At 53.6% G+C, this 16,340-nt stretch overlaps 1 protein-coding gene across 1 annotated transcript; it reads right to left on the bottom strand.

Moving 5' to 3' along the window:
* HAPLN3 (hyaluronan and proteoglycan link protein 3) lies at positions 1–15,708 on the bottom strand. Its single transcript, XM_060097353.1, has 5 exons — positions 15,577–15,708; positions 7,574–7,753; positions 5,341–5,709; positions 2,616–2,918; positions 1–1,696 (listed from the first exon to the last, which is right to left on the bottom strand). Exons 2-5 carry the CDS (start codon positions 7,695–7,697, stop codon positions 1,410–1,412), a joined length of 1,083 nt encoding a protein of 360 aa, XP_059953336.1. The 5' UTR covers positions 7,698–7,753; positions 15,577–15,708; the 3' UTR covers positions 1–1,409.
* Between the last annotated feature and the right edge of the window lie 632 nt (positions 15,709–16,340).

Raw genomic sequence — 16,340 nt, forward strand, 5'->3', positions numbered from 1 at the left:
TCACATTGTAGGAACACAATAATCATGCAATTTATTGATTAATTAACTGATTCATTGGGAACACAACTGTGTCAGTGGTTTTCAACCTTGAGCCTGCATCAGCATCGAGAGGGCTTGTGCTGGGTCCCACTCCAGAGTTTCTGACTCAGCAGATCAGGGGTGGGGTCCAGAAATTTGCATTTCGAACACGTTCCCAGGTGAAGCTGGTGGTGCTGGCCACACTTTGAGAAGCACTGGGCTACTTGAAGGATAGAGTGAATTACTGATTGTGGGTGACAGAGGTGTGCCTGCGCAGAGGCAAAAGGTCTGGTTTCCTGAGGCTGACATGGGGGGCGGTGGGGACAGAGGGTGAGGCACAGAGAGGGCTGGTCTCCAAGATCCTCTGCAGGGCACAGCTTCCTCTGGTCTCCCGAGAGGTACCTCCCACTCTTGGGCTGTGTCCACGCAGACTCACAGCCGGGAGTGAGATGGTGGGACAGCGAGCCAGCGCCTCCAGCTGCTAGGCCAGCCCCCGAGGCAGGGTGTCCCCAGGGCAGGCAAGGCCAGACCACGGCAGCCCAAAGGTGCAGCCCATGGCGTTTCCCACCCACTCCAGTGGACAGACCCAGTCGACCTTTGAAGTCTGGGACAGAATGGTCCCCCATTCCCACCAGGCAGGGAGCTGGGCCCTAAGACTGAATGAGATAAAGAGTGAGACCCAGAGCACGGACTCGGGGTGGAGGAAGGGGTCACAGCACCATTTGTTGTCCAAAAAAAGTACACACACCTGAGGGCTGCTCCCCAAATAGGGAAAAATGAGAACAAAATATGGACTCTTTGGAACTAAGAAAAGGAAAAAATGGGGAGGAAAGTCTCTCTCTTCCCTGGGATGTCACACAGAAGCCCAGGGGCCTGCTTCCAGCCCTAGCTCCTCCGCCATGCTGATGTGGGCCAGCTGCTTGCCAAAGAAGTACGAGAGGGCAGGAGGCTGCAAGGCCCAAAGCTCGGCTCCAGAGCCGCCCTGGATGCCCTCTCCTCTCCTCAGGCTGAGGCGGAGGGAGGATTGCAGCCACCACGCCCTGGCATCTCGTGCCACTGCCAGCTCTGGGCGCCAGCCTCCCAGGAGCAGGGAAGGGGTCTGGGCTCAGCAATGGCAGAGAGCCCTCGTGAGCCCATGGACCTCAAGTGTCCTGGAGGAGAGGGGCAGGAGGATTCGTGGAGGGGGAGAGCCTTGGAGTGTCTACCTGAGTAAAGGGAAGATCTGGGATCTGTGGGATTTACAAAAAAAAATAGTATTTCAAAAATTTTTAAGTTGAAAAGTATAAAAACAAAATGAAAATTGCCCCAACCTGCAAGGGAAAATGAACTACTCAATAAATACAGCCCGTGAGCGGATGGGGTAGGCGTGAGTACAGAGCTGGAGCCCGGCGCTAGCGCGGCCGGTAGCAATAGACGCCATACTTGCGGCTATGTGGGTCTGGGAAACCGAAGCTTCGGACCCCAGGCTCCAGGGACCCACAGTTGCGACGTGGGTGAGCCACAGGGTAGCGGGCACTGCCATCTGCCAGCCAACCAGCGTCGCAACGGTCCAGGCCGTGGAACTTCCAGGCGGCAAAGAGCTGGCCCACCTTGGCGATCTGGGCACCATCTTCCTGGCAGGCCTCCTTTGCCTCTGCCAGTGTCAGCTTCTCAGGGTGCTCCAGGTAGTACACCTGCCCTGTGGGATGTGGGGCGTGAGAGCTGGGCAGTGGAGTGGGCAGCCAGAGAAGACAACAGGGCCTGGAGCAATGCCAGCCAATCCAGACCCCACCAACCAGCCCCCAAAGACCTGACAGCTCTCTGAGCCTAGGGAGATGCCAGGCTGTGGGCATCTGCAGTGGATACTGTTGGGGGATAACTTCCCAGTCCTCATCCCCTCTCTGAGAGTGCCATCCTACCTGCCATGGGGCTGGGGTTCCTCCAGTCATATCGGTACTCCACCCCAGCCTTCCCTAATTGCACCCTGGGTTGGTGCCCCACCTCTGCTGGACCAATCAGAGTCTCTCATTCACTCAGACATTTACTGAGCACCTACTATGTGCCAGGCACTTTTCTAAGTGCTTGGGATATGGCACGGAACCAATTTATTTTTATTCATTTATCTTCCCATGAAATGAGCTCCTCTGTGAGGACAGACTGTGTTTTATTTGTCTATGATGACCAGTGCCTAGCCTTGGCCCCAGCACATAGTGGGCACTCAGGAAATGTTTGATGAATGACTAAACCAATGATGGGTGTGAAGCAACAGCAGCAAAGCACTCAAAACTCAGCTGGGGGACTTCCCTGGTGGTCCAGTGGTTAAGACTCCACACTCCCAATGCAGGGGGCATGGGTTCAATCCCTGGTTGGGGAGCTAAGATCCCGCATGCTGCAAGGCGCGGCCAAAATAAATAAATAAAATAAAGAGCATCCCTAATGAACACAGGAAACTTAAAACAAAACAAAACAGAACAAAAACCTCAGCTGGACATGGCTTCAACATGTACAGGTGCTCCAGACCTCCAGGTGAAGGTGCCAGCAGGGTGGGCAGAGAGGTCTGAAAGCTCCCCAGACGCTGCCCTTCCACCCGCAGGCCTGTGCTCAGCCATTCCACTCACCCCTGAGGGCAGCAGCAAAGCAGAACACATCATAGCGGTGCAGGCGGCGGTGGCGTGGGCCGTAGCTGCGCACGCCAGGTGCCAGGCCCAGGCCACCGCAGGGGTGTCGGGCCTGCGTGATGGGGTACTGCACAGAGGCGTCCTGCAGCCAGCCTGCGTTGCACCAGTCCAGGCCTTCCTCCCAGGCCCGGAACAGCTGCTCAAAGGAGGCCACCACCGCGTCCTGTTCCTCGCAGGCCCACTGGGCCTCGTGGAAGTTGAACTGGTAGCGCCCTTGGGGGTGCTGGTAAGGGAAGACCACACCTGGGAGGGAGGAAAAAGCAGCTTGAATGGATGGGCTGGGCCCAGCTGATTGGAGACCCAAATCTATTGGGACAGACGCTCCCCTCAACACACACACACACACACACACACACACACGCGCGCGCGCGCGCGCGCGCACACACAATCCCTCAGAAAAACTCTGTAAACCTGTCATCTCCTGTCCAATATCCAAATCTGAGGCAGAGCCTACATCTGCTTTACATCTCCCTCCCAGAGCTAGACTGGCACACAGCAGTACTCAGAAAACTATTAGCTTGTTAAGGTAATGAATTAATCAGCTAACTAATATCCCCAACTACAGAATGAGACTAAGGCCTAATTCACAGGGCTGTTGCAAGAACCCCAGGGCTATGGTCTCGATGTGTTCCCCCAAATTCAGATGTTTAAATCCTAATGCCCAATGTGTTGGTATTAGGAGGTGGGGTCTTTGGGAGGTGATTAGGTCAGGAGGGCAGAGTCCTCATGAATGGGGTTAGTGCCCTTTTAAAAGAGACTTCAGAGACCACCTCCCACCCCCAGCCCCTTCCACCATGTGAGGACACAGCGAGAAGTCTGCAATCTAGCAGAGGGCCCTCACTTGACCATGCTGGCACTCTGATCTGGGACTTCCAGCCTCCAGAACTGCGAGAAATGAATTGCTGCTGTTGTTTATGCCGCCCACACTGCGGTATTTTATTACAGCAGCCTGAGCCAAGACACCAGTGAGGAGGTACTGCCATCTACAGGAGAGGGTGCACTCTTGGGCTCTGGCTCTCCCTGTCGCTAGCTGAGACCTCATCATCTACATTAACACTAACATTAATGTGGAAGCTTCTTAGGAGAATACAAGTTTCTACGTGGGGAAGACGGATTCAGGGGAAGAGGAGGGATGGTAAAAGGTCTTAATAAAGGGGAGGCTCAAGGTCAGGGAGGTCCTGGGCAGGGGGCTTCCCTTTCTGGTGCCAGAGGCTTATAGGTACCATAGGCTCCCTCAAAAGTCACCATTCATGTTTGAAACTTTACCATAATAAAAAAATTTTTAAACACCCTAGATCCAGTCTCTACCAAGTCAGATGAAACCTTAAGGAGAGGCGGTATCCCTAGTGCCTGGGACTGGCATTGTTTAGAAGCAGGGCCTAGAGTCCTTAGAATCTCCTTCCTGTGGCCAGGGGCCTGGGAACATCTGGGCCCCACACCCCCAATATCACCTGGGGCAGGAAGCCAGGCCCCTGGGCAGAGCCAGGTTGAGGGGGCAGAGAGGCCCCTGGGCCTCGACCATCAGCACACAACCTCCATGTGTGTTTGCAGGGGGCTTATTTCATGCCTGGTTCCGTCCCAAATTCCCAGCCCTTCCAGCCGCAGGAACACGGTGAGGGTTCCCTGTTTCTCTAGGCTGCTTCTGTGGTCCCCAGACAAATGGCTCTCACAGGCTCCCTCCCATCCCCCACCATCCCCAACGTCATAGGCCACCTCTGGGCCACCATCTAAGCCACGTGGACTGGGGATGCAGCTGCTGATGGCAAAGATCTGCACTGACTGATAGGCCCTTGACTCACATTTATCCTCATCTCCTCGAAGGAGGTAAAGGAGGAACTGCCCTTGTTCTTCATTTTACACGTGAGGGGACTGCAGCTCTGGGGGTGAAGCACTGACCCAGGGTACCACAGCTGGGATGGGATGGACATAGAGTCAGGTCACCCTTCTCTACATACCCCCCAGCTGCCTCCCTAACAGGTAGGAGATATATGAGGACACACAGCCCCATCCTAGAGACAGAGAAGGTAGGAGTCATGTAGAGATCACAACAGGGACCCATACGTAAGATCTAGTGTGTAGAGTTTGGCTGGCTTGCACAGCACTGGTTTGCTTTTTTTTTTTAAGTTAGATTTCACATAAAAATATAAGCTTCTCTTTTCAAATCAGAAAATCTGGCTGCACTAGGCCTGCTTCTGATGTGGCATCATCAGCTGGGCCTGAATAGAGCAGCTCCTTTCGGATGGGATGAGGGCTCAGGAGTGCGCCCCAGTCCCCACCACTCCCTATCACTCACCCTGGGCTGCCTCATTTGCTTGTGTTGCCTGCCAACCCTGCTTGAATCTCAGCTCTGTCTCCATCAGCTGTGTGCCCCGCTCTTGTCCCCCTCTCTCTGAACAGGATGTGAGCAAGAGGGAGTAGAGAGTAGTAGATTCTGAGGCCAAACCCCTACTCGGCCATTTATGAGCTGTGTGACCTTAGGTAAGTGACTTGACCTCTCTGTGCCTCAATTTTTTCAGCTGTACAATGGGAGTGAGAATAAGAGCAGCTTCCTCCTGAGGTTGTTCTGAGGATTAAATGTTTATCTGCCAAAAGCACAGAGGTTTGGATGCTTTCTCAGAGCCCTCTCCCTGTAGCTCCCAGGACCCAGCCCCCATTGGGGTCTCACCCCGCAGCTCCAGCTCCACCAGGCCACTTTCATCCTCCAGCCCATCAATGACCTCGCAGCGGTAGCGCCCATAGTCCTCCAGCCTCAGGTCCCGGATCTCCAGTGACACTTCACGCTCCCTCTCCTGCCACAGATGTACCCGGCCTCGGTAGTCTCCAAAGGCGCGGTGCCTCAGCCCAATAGCCACCAGCACATCCTGCTCCGGGGCCCCATTCTCTGACAGTTTCCACCATTTGATGCGTACGGGCCGAGGAGAGACCAGGGCCGGCTCGTAGTGGTAGCGGCAGGGCAGGGTCACGTTGGCCCCACGGTAGGAGAACAGGATCTCCTCAGGCGTCTCTACCACCAGCTTCACTCCATTGAAGATGCCTGGGGGGAGAGGCAGGTGCAGATGGGGACCTGCTGCAGCACGTCTGTACCCCTGCAAAGGCCAACCCCACCCTCACTCCCAGCTCCCGCCAGGCCCAGGGTTCTAGATTACAAGAATGGCCGCAGTGCTGCACCCCTCCCTGTATCCACACGCTCTGCAACACAACTTTACATCTCCTTCCATCAGGAGGTGACTCTATGCACCGCCCCCTGCCACCTTGAATCCTTGCTGGCCCTGCCACTTGCTTTGACCAAATGAATGTGGTGGAAGTGACTGTTCTGTGGTGCTTGCTCTGAGCCGAGGCTCCAGGAGGCCCTGCTGAGGCTACTCTTTCTCCCGGAACCTTGCCAACCACCATCAGAACAAGACTGTGCTCACCTGCTAGGTGAGAACACGCAGAGAGCAGAGACAAGCCATCCCAGCTGAGGCCATCCTAGACCAACCAGCCCCCAGCTGATCTGCCTGCCAACCGCAGGCACGATCAATTAAGTGAGCACAGCCAAGACTGAAGAGATGGAGCCCAGCCCAAAATGCTGACCAAAATGGAATCATGAGCAAAATACATGGCTGTTGTCTTAAGCCACTAGGTTTGTTAGGTATAAGAAGCAAACTGGGGGACTTCCCTGGTGGTCCAGCGGTAAAGAATCCTCCTTCCAATGCCGGAGACACCGGTTCGATCCCTGGTCGGGGAACTAAGATCCCACATGCCGCGGGGCAACTAAGCCCGCGCACCACAGCTACAGAGCCCACGCGCCACAACTAGAGAGAAAAAACCCGCACACCACAACTAGAGAGAAGCCCGTGCACTGCAAGGAAGATCCCACGTGTCACAACTAAGACCCAACGCAGCCAAAAATAAAAAAAGATAAAATAGAAAATATTTTTTTAAAAAAAGAAGCAAACTGGTGTAGCAGGCAGCAAGAGCACCCCCAGATGGGTGGGTGGCTGGGACTCTAATCCCCCTGAGTCTCCTTCCCTAACACACTGGCCACAGGAGACCACAGCCTGCCCCTCACTCTCTGTCCACTGTCCACCACGACTCTTCCCAAACACCCGGAAACACAGGTGAGATGAGGCCAGGACTTCTAGAGATTATAGTCAGGGCTCAGGGGGACAAACAAACACAGAGCCTCCCGTGCACCACAAGAACCAGGTTTATGGGCTAAGGCTGGCCCATCTCTAACTTGAGCCCCTCTATAGGGGGGCCTCATGGTCTTAGGATCTTGGGTCTGGACTTGAGACCTTGGAGGTACACAGGGTGGGGGCAGGGGGTAGCCTCGGGGGTAAGCAGGAGACAGACAGGGAGGCTCCCTGCAGAGGAGCTCATGCTGAAAAACAGCTACACCTAACAAGGCCTCGCCTATGTCAGGTTTTCTGTGAGGATCATACGAGGTAACATATGTAAGGCACCTAGAAGCATGCCTGACACATAGTAGGTGTGTAAAACCACTGATAAAAAGTCACCTGCCCAAAGCCACGTAGCCAGTAAGTGGCAAAATTGAGATTCAGACTCACATCTCCCTAACCCCAAACCCCCTTTCCACTGGGGAGACCTGGGGAGGTGATGTTTAAGCAGAATCTTGGAAAATTCGGCAGGACTTTGGGGAAAGTCTAAAAAGCAAAAATGACTGTCCTACAGTGCACTTGGCTCCACATCTGAGGGGCCAGCAAACACGGAGTAACAGAACCACACCTCTTCTGCTCATCTTAGAAACGAGGCTGGACCACTGCACAGCTGGGAGAGGGGCTGCTGGCTTCGTACCCTCGCCCCTGTCCCAACCTGGAACCTGCACATCACAGCAGGGGCCGGGACAGGTCTTCATCACCTGGCCGAGCCAGAAGTCGACCCAGGAGGCCACCCACCTTCGCCGTGGCCCTTGCCCGGGTTCCAGCCGTGGGGTCTATTGGAGTAGTAGAAGCCGTTGTAGAAGGGCAGGCCCGAGACACAGCACAGCGGGAGGAGCAGGCCCAGGGCCGGCAGGCCCATGACGTCATGCACGTGGCAGCGCCCAGGCGTCGGGGAAGGCTGGGGGCTGGGGCGAACTGGGAAGAGGAGAAAAACAAGCCAGTGAGAGAAGCCCTGAGGCGGGGGTCCAGGGACCCCTGGGTTCCAGCACCCACTCATTCACTCGATCAACAGGAAATTGTAGAGCATCTTCTGTGTGCCACGCACCCTTCTCGAGGCCAAGGAGACAGTGGTGATGAGCTAGTCCCTGCTCTAAGGGGACTGCACCCTGCAGGCAAGATGGGCAACAAGCAAGCCAACAAGTCCTAAACAGGAGTTAGGAGGCAGCAAAAAGACCATGGAGAAAATTAAGCAGGATGATATGACAGTATCACCATTTTTCAAACAACGGGATTGAATTGGAAAAGTTGTGAGCAGCATTTTTTAATGACATCCAAGAGACTAGACTAGACTAGAAAACATCAGGTGGCATTCATGGTTAGTGAAGATGAGTCTTGCACTGCAGAGCTTTTGTTTCAGTCCAGAAACATCTGTGGGGATGAGGTGGGGGGGGAGGTCACAGTGTGAAATTATTTCTTATCTTGGGTCAAGGTAAAAAAAAAATTTAATACCATGCTAGAGTACTTCTGGGGGGCTATTCCAAGTTCAGTGGACATGCAAATAAAATAGGCAGCTGGCCCATGGGCTGTAGTTTGTTGATTCTACTTTTTTGTATTGCATCAAAATATTATATCTTTTTAAATTTTATTTTATTTTTGGCTGCGTTGGGCCTTCGTTGCTGCACACAGGCTTTCTCTAGTTGCAGCGAGCGGGGGCTACTCTTGGTTGCGATGTGCAGGCTTCTCATTGCGGTGGCTTCTCTTGTTGCGGAGCACAGGCCCTAGGCGCGCGGGCTTCAGTAGTTGTGACTCGCGGGCTCTAGAGCGCAGGCTCAGTAGTTGTGGCGCACGGACTGAGTTGCTGCTCCGCGGCACGTGGGATCTTCCCGGACCAGGGCTCGAACTCGTGTCCCCTGCATTGGCAGGCAGATTCTTAACCACTGCACCACCAGGGAAGTCCCAAAATATTATATCTTGATTATTGAGGGTTTTTTGCACACACACTCCCCTCCCTTAAATTTGCACATGAAGCTAGTGCCTCACTCACCTCCCCCCATCCCTGTCCTGCTCATTGCCATTTACTGAGTACTCTCACCGATTAAAAGGCCGGGTGACACCTTGGAGGAGCTCAGTCCAGGAAAGGGGCAGAGTCACAGGCAGGAGATATCGTGTGGTGAGTACAAAGATAAGGTACAGAAAACTAGACTTGAAGACACAGGAGGTAGCCAGGTGGAAAAGGACAGCAGGGTTTGCCCAGGAGGGGGCGCAGCAAGTGCAAAGGTTCAGAGGCCAGAGAGCACGTGGAGGGCTGGGGTGTGTTGCCAGTTGTCCATGTGTGCGCCCCCCCCAACTCCCTGGTCCATCTCTGCTCTTTTCTACCCTGCACTGATCACTCCTCCCAGGCCCCCAGGCCCTCTGGCTTCCAGCTAGATTCAGCCAACAGGAGGCACACACAGGAGATGGGCAGGAGGGGAGAGAGGTTGTGTCTCTGCAGTACCCGTGTCCCGTCAGGATCACAACTCCGCTCTCATGGCTCTGTAACACTCTTTCCTCCCCTTTCCCCCCGAGGCCAGGGGGGCACCGACTGCCATTGCTTGTCTCTGCACCCCGACTCCCTAGTTTGTTGCCTTTACTCTCCTCTCTGAATGTCATCGCATCATTAGAATCTCTTTATTGGAAACATCTAGGGTGAATTCTGCTTCCTGCCAAGGCGCTGGCTGATATAGGGGAAAGGAGGGGAGAGGGCACGGCAGGACCAGAGTCTACATGCCTTTGTGTGTCAGACCCAGCAGCCTGTCCTTTGTCCCCAAAGCCCTAGGGTGCCAGTAATGGCTTTAAGCAGGGGAGCCACAGGATCAGACCTACATCTTAGAAACATCCCTCTGGGGGCTGAGTGGAAAGTAGAGCAGCAAGACCTGAGTTGACAGCAGGCATTTGGAAGTATGACTGTGATTATCATGCAGCAACATGGAAAGTGCTTAGGGTATCATTTAGAATAGACAAGGGAGAACATAGACTTGCCACTCTGCTATGATTGTAAGTGTGTGGCCCTAAGAATGGCTGTGAACAGGAACCAGAAGGGGAGGGAGCAGCAAAAGGAGAGAAAGGGAGAGGAAGGGAGGGAGGAAAAAGAAAAGAAATGCATTGGACTGTAAGGGTGGTGGGATTGTGGGGGAAACATTCTTGTTTCCAGAACAGTTAGGAGCTCTTGCTGGAGAGGAAGGAATGGATGTGAAGGAAGTTGAGGGGTAGAATTCACTGTTCCCTTAGGCCTCTTTGCAGAGAGCCCAAGGCCCAGACTTGCCCTCTGTGCCTTGCACAACAGGAGGACACTGTGAGCCTTGCTTCTTGTCCAAGAGGAATCCCCAGGTGACACCCACAAAGCCTCTTGGTGACTTGGATCTGGGCAGCCTAAGCACAAACAACCTAATAGAGAAGTTTGGACCCCTGGTAATGCACTTTTCTGTTATATGTATGCTGTGCAGTTAATATGCTCCCAGTTAATATGCTTGTGAGCAAAAATAATACATGCCACATGCAGGTCTTACACTGAAAACGATCTGGGATACCTTTCCTTCGTATTCTTTCCCCCAACCTGTTGGCAGCCAGAGTAGCCACCTTAGACTCAGAGATGGAAACCACAGGCTTAATGACAGAGCCACCCCACCAGCCCTGGACCTCCCCCACCTACACTGTGTCATGAGAGAGAAAGAAAGTCCTATTGTATTTAAGCCACCACATTTGAGTCTCTTCATGAACGTAGCTTAGCCACACTTGGCCTAAGAAATAACTCCACAGGGCTGCTATGATCAGCATAAAAATATTAACAGCTGACTTTAATGAGCACTTACTATCTCACTTAATTCTCACCACAACCTCTAGAGGTGGGATCTATTGGTATCCCCATTTTACAGATGGGAAAATCAAGGCACAGAAAGATTAAATAATCTGCCCAAGGTCATCCAGTTAGGAAGCAGCAAAGCCAGGATTTGAACGCACTCCAGCTCCAAAGCCTGGAACCACAATATCAAACTAGGGAAAGTGACATGTATAAAGCACATAGTCCAGTGCCTGGCACAGATCAGGTCCTCGTAGGAGTTAGTTTCCTTTCCCTTCCTTGGGTTTCCATGTTTAGAATGCAGAGAAAAGTGGAATGAGGTTGGAGAGGCTGGATGTCCCAGGGTCCGCCCTGTCCCTGGGCACCCAGAGCCTCCTGGAGCAGAGAGGTTCCCCAGCCTCCGCCTGCAACGTTTCCAGCCTCTTTCCAGCACCTCATCTAGTACAGATGCTCCCCAGTGAGAAACGGCTTCCCCAGGATGAGCAAATGCAGGCATTTCTGCCACAAAGTGATTTTCGTCTGCCTGGGGGGAAAATGTGTATTTTTGTAAAATCACGCATTAAAAAATAACAAGGTTAGGGGAAAAATAAGTTTGGGGCAAACTACTCAAAACATATGCAACTTTATAACCAGAGCACTAACAAAAACAAGAGCAATCCTAACAAAACAAAACAAAACAAAACACCAGCATCGTTAACACTCCACTGACACTGGCACCCACGTCCCATCAATCAGTACTTTGCAGACTTCATGCACCACTGGGGCAAGTGCTTCTTCCTTCAACATGTAGGTCCTTGGGGGCATTGGATTCCAATTTTGGTAAATTCCAATGGATTTACCAAAATTAAAAATCTGACACAGGGTGAAGTCACCTTCTTCAATGTTCTGTTTTGTTTTGTTTTGTTTTGTTTTAACACAGAGGAAATGTCTTTGCAACTTCTTCAGCTGGTTCCAACTTTTATCAGAAAACTTTATGCTAAGTTCTGTTAAGCAGCTAAACCAGCTGTACAAGCATTCCTCCCTCACCAAATCTATTGCATCCTTGAGGTGGGATGGCAAGAGTTTGGATATTAAGAATTTGGGGGATCCAGATAGGGAGGGATGCTGTGTTATTCAAATCTATTTGGTTTCTGTGTTGGACAGTGAATAGCAAGCATTTGGATAGTGAGGGACATCTGTATTAAAGAAAGGCACTTTCTGCAGGACTGGCAGCATTTATCTTAAGGAATTCATACATTGCTAAGGTTTTCTCTTTAATTGTGAGAACTCTTGTTTCAGTCACTCCAATACATTAGCGAGCTGGAAAAAAATCACCACCAGACCAATGCGATTTCACCGACGTTGTTCCCCCAGGGTTCTTACCACCCATGGATGAGGTAATTCACAGTTCAGAAACATGAGCTGAGGCAGAACAGACCGTTGCACCTTCTGGTGTCTCCAGAACCAGAGTTCTGCCCTCCAGAACCGCAGAGCGTAAGTCTCTGAGGCACCCTTTCCCAGCCTCAGAGACCCCAGCACACACTCACAACCTTGAGCCTGGGCACCACACTTTCTCCCTGGCTTTTAAAGGGCTTCCACATCCAACAGCTCCCTTGATCCTCCCAAGAGCTCCCCACCCCCACCTGATCAGCAAGGAGAATTTCATTCTCCCCAATTAATCCACAAGTGAATTAAGTGAACAGAGACACCGAGGCATGAAGCAACTGTCTAAAGGTGACACGGCCTGGAGGTGGTAGAGGCAGGACTCTGTTGAACTCTTTTTAGCCAATCTCCATAACAATCTGTCATACTTAAGGGCTGCCTTCTACTTGTCAACACACTTTCATGAACATCATTGCTTATAGGCCTCACAATGTCAGAATTATTACCCCCATTGTACAGACCAGGAAACTGAGGTTCTGAAATGTTAGGCTGCTTGGCTAAGGTTACCCAGGTAATAGATGAAGGAGCTGGGACTTGATCGCATTCACTCAACAGATATTTATCATGCATTTACCATGTGCCAGGCATGGTTCTAGGCACTGGGGTTTCAAACCAGGGGTCCTTGTGGGGTTTACACTCTAGTGAGGGAGACGGACAATAAACACCATGTGGGATAATGTGATGTGAATGAACATGTGGCACGTGATAGAAGAGGATGAAGCAGGGGGGTGGGGGGGTCCTGTCAACAGGATGGGTCAGGAAGGCCTCCCTGAGAAGGGGATGGGCAGTGAAGGCACGAGCTTTGAAAATCCCAGGGAAAAGTTTTGCAGGAAGAGGGAACAGCAAGGGCAAAAGCCTATGGCAGGAGCAGCTTGAAGGCCAGTAAGGTGGGAGCCCAGAGACAGAGAAAGGGAGGGTAGCAGGAAATGAGGTCCAAGTAGCAGTCACAGGCCCCAGGCTGTAGCCCTGAAGGGAAGTTACGGAAGAGTTTTCCACAGAGGAGTGTCATGAATCTGATTTACATTCTAAAAGGATCATTCTGGCTATCTTTGTACCTCAGTCAAGTGCATGTCCTCATCCTGGCTCTTCCTTTCCAGCTACAAACAGCCCTAGTTCTCTCCATTACTTCTCTGGTCTGAGGACCCACCTTGGTTTACTCCCTGGCTTATTAACATAGCTGCAAATGGAGAGGTGTGATCTGGTTAACATCCCTCTGAGATGTCAACCCAGCAGTCAAGCAACCTTAGAATAGGTGGGGGGGATGCCAGGAAAAACAAAATGAGTCTGAAGAAAAGATCAGCCTGTGTCCAGGAGCTACAACCCTCCTTAGGAGTAGTGACCCTGGGCAAGTCATTTGACTCATCTGAACAGAAGTCTCCTTGTCTCCAGAGAATACTAACAGAATACTAACAGGCTCAGGGGCTGAGCACAAGGACCACCCTGGATGTCAAGGCTAAAACACAGAACAGAGTCCTGGGTGTGAATCAGGGGTGGCAACTGCTGCCTAGTTGCTGCCCTGCCCCAGGCCAATCCCCAACCACAACCACCAAGGGGAGCGATGGACAGCCTCTGCTCCCTGAGGCTAGCTACCCTGCCATCAGCCCCTCAGGACCACCACAGAGATGTCACCAGCTGGAAGGTCCATGTTCAAGTCCAGCCCTTGGCAGTGAGTGGCTCCAGCTGATTTGGGGCACCCAGACTTGGGCACACAGGTCTGGGCCCAGCATTAGGGCTGGACACACCTGCAGCCTGCTGTGTGACCTTGGGCAAGTTACTCAACCTCTCTGGGCCTCCACTTCCTCCCCTGTAAAAAATAATAATAGTAGCACCTCCCTATGGGTCTGTGGTGAGAATTATAAAGATGAATTTTGTTCAGCCCCGGACACACAGCAGGTGCTCAACAAATAGTAGCTAATACATATTGGTGGAAGACACAGTGACAGGCTTCAGGCTCTAGAATCAGATTGGCCACCTGGAATCAGTTCTGGCTCCACCCACTTACTAACAGTCTGTCACTGGGCAAGTCACGGAGCCTCAGTTTCCTCATCTGTAAAGTGGTAGTCAACAATAATACCAACCAGAAAAGCTTTTTGTGAAGATTAAGGAAGAGGAGGGCTACTGAGCACTTTGAAAACTGTCTGGAGGGGGCAAGCACTCAAAAAATATTAGCTATGATTACTACTGTTAACAGTTTACAAAGTGAGTCTCACAAGATTTCAGTAGGTTGTTCTCTCTCATTGTCTAGAAGAAAAGCAGCCACTGTTGGGGAAACTGAGGCCAAGGGAGGTGAAGACCCAAGGCTTTATCTTTGGAAAACAGGTTAGAGAAAACTCAGGTCTCCTGACGGCCCATCCCCTTGCTTTTCCTAGCACCACTTGCCTTGGGACCCCTCCACACACCCGAATAAGCTGAACCCTGACTTGGAAGGAAAATGGAGCTCCACCGGACCACCCCGACTACACAGCTGGGGAGTACAGGTCTCCCAGACACCAGCAGAGGGCACCATTGCCCTCCAGGTCTCCAACAGACCCGGCTCCCCGAGAGGAATTTGACTTCGGTGCCCCCTGTTTGGGCAAGGCTTACAAGGGCCTTTGAAACCTGCGGTTCCCGGAAAGTGGAAGCTGGAGGTGTTTCCTACCAGCATTCCCAGCCCATTGGCCCATGCAAGGCCGCGGGAAAGGGGCCAGGGCGCCTGTCAATCACCTCCCCCCCCCCCCCCCCCCGTTGCAGAGGGCACTCCGGAGGTCGGCGCTGGACGCCAAGGTCCAGACCGGGTCACAGGCTGCTGGAGGCCACCCAGCGAGCTGGTGACAGAGCTGGGTCCAAGTGCCCGGAGCTGTTTCCTTCCTGGCTGCTCAAAAGCCCTAAATTCCTCCCTTAGCGATCCCATCTCCCACCCAGGGCTCTACCCTCCGCCCTCCCTGCCCCTCTGCTGTCCCTAAGACAGAAACCCCAGTGAACCCGGGCCTGAAACCGACGGGCATCCATTGCGTTTGCCCTGGGATGGCCAGAGCAGGCCGGCAGAGGCCGAGAGGCGCAGGTCCGCCTGCCCGCTGCCTCACGAGTTGTCCCCAGCCCCTGCCAGGGTTCCCGCGGTCCCCGGAAGCACTGGACAGATGCCCCGGGGCAGAGCCTGGCGGGCGTTGCGCTGTGCTGGAGGCTGCAGGACCGCGGCAGGACGAGACGGGAAGGGACCCGGTGGCTCCCGGTGGGAAAGAGGGGACCCGAGTAGTGGTCTCGGAGGCCACTGGTTTCCCTCGGCATTTGCCTCCTCGCGAACAAGGGTCTATGCACAAGGGTTCCAGGCAAGTCAGCCCGCGCCCCGCGTTGCTCTCAACCCACTGGGGCCGGAGGAGCAGCCCCACCGGCTCTGTCGATCACAAACCAGCTCCGCTCTGGCCCCACGGTGCCCAGCTCACTCCTCCGGCCGGTTCCCCAACCCTGCCCCGGGAGGCGTGGGGCCTGCAGGAGACCCAAAGCGGGAAAGGAGGAACCGGCCCACAGGGGGCCCCAGGAGCCCGGCGACCTCTGATCCACGTACCGTCCCCAGGCGGCTCCTCGACGGCTCGAGCGCTCCAGGCTGCGGGCTGACAGGGTCCGAGGAAGCAGGCGGATTTCGGTATCTTGAATGGCCAGAAAGGAAGCGGCAGCGGACAAATCCCCGCGCTCCCGCCGGGCCAGCCCCTTAAAGGAACACACGCCCCTTTCCCTCCCTCGGGCTGGGCCCAAAGGGAGGAGGTGCTACAGACTTGGGCTGTCTCCAGACTCGGCTGGAAACCACCCAACCCGCAGAGCTGCTGGCCGCGCTGTGAAGGGAGAATCCAGGAGTTGAGGCTGTCACATCTGGGGGAAGGAAGTCGGGGAGGATGGAAGCGGAGCGTTTGTAGAGGGAGGGTCTCATTAGAACGCTCCGGTTTACCAAAAGCATTGGGACTAAGCAGGTGGAGCCCCTCTCCACACTGCAGGTGGGCTATGGCTGCCCCCACCTTCAGGAGAGGGAGGGGTGAGCGTTCTGTATACCCGCCTTTCCCCCTATAGAAGGCAAGGGGGCGCTGACATCCCTCCTGCCTCTGAGTTTGACCGTCAGGAAATCACCAGTCAGCCTCTTAACTCAGTGTCAGGCACAGGGATGCTGCCCCTAGTAGGTGGGGCTTGAATGAGCCCTGGGAGGAGGGGGAGCACAGGATGGGGGATGGTGATCCCAGCAGCCCACAGGGGCGGTCAGAAGCCTTTCTGACTGGTCCTCCAACAGCGGTGACCCTACCTTAGAATCCTGACATCTGTCAGCACAGCCATCAAGCAGCC

This window comes from Mesoplodon densirostris, chromosome 4 (genome assembly GCF_025265405.1).
Source record: "Mesoplodon densirostris isolate mMesDen1 chromosome 4, mMesDen1 primary haplotype, whole genome shotgun sequence".
Classification (NCBI taxonomy): Eukaryota; Metazoa; Chordata; class Mammalia; order Artiodactyla; family Ziphiidae; genus Mesoplodon; species Mesoplodon densirostris.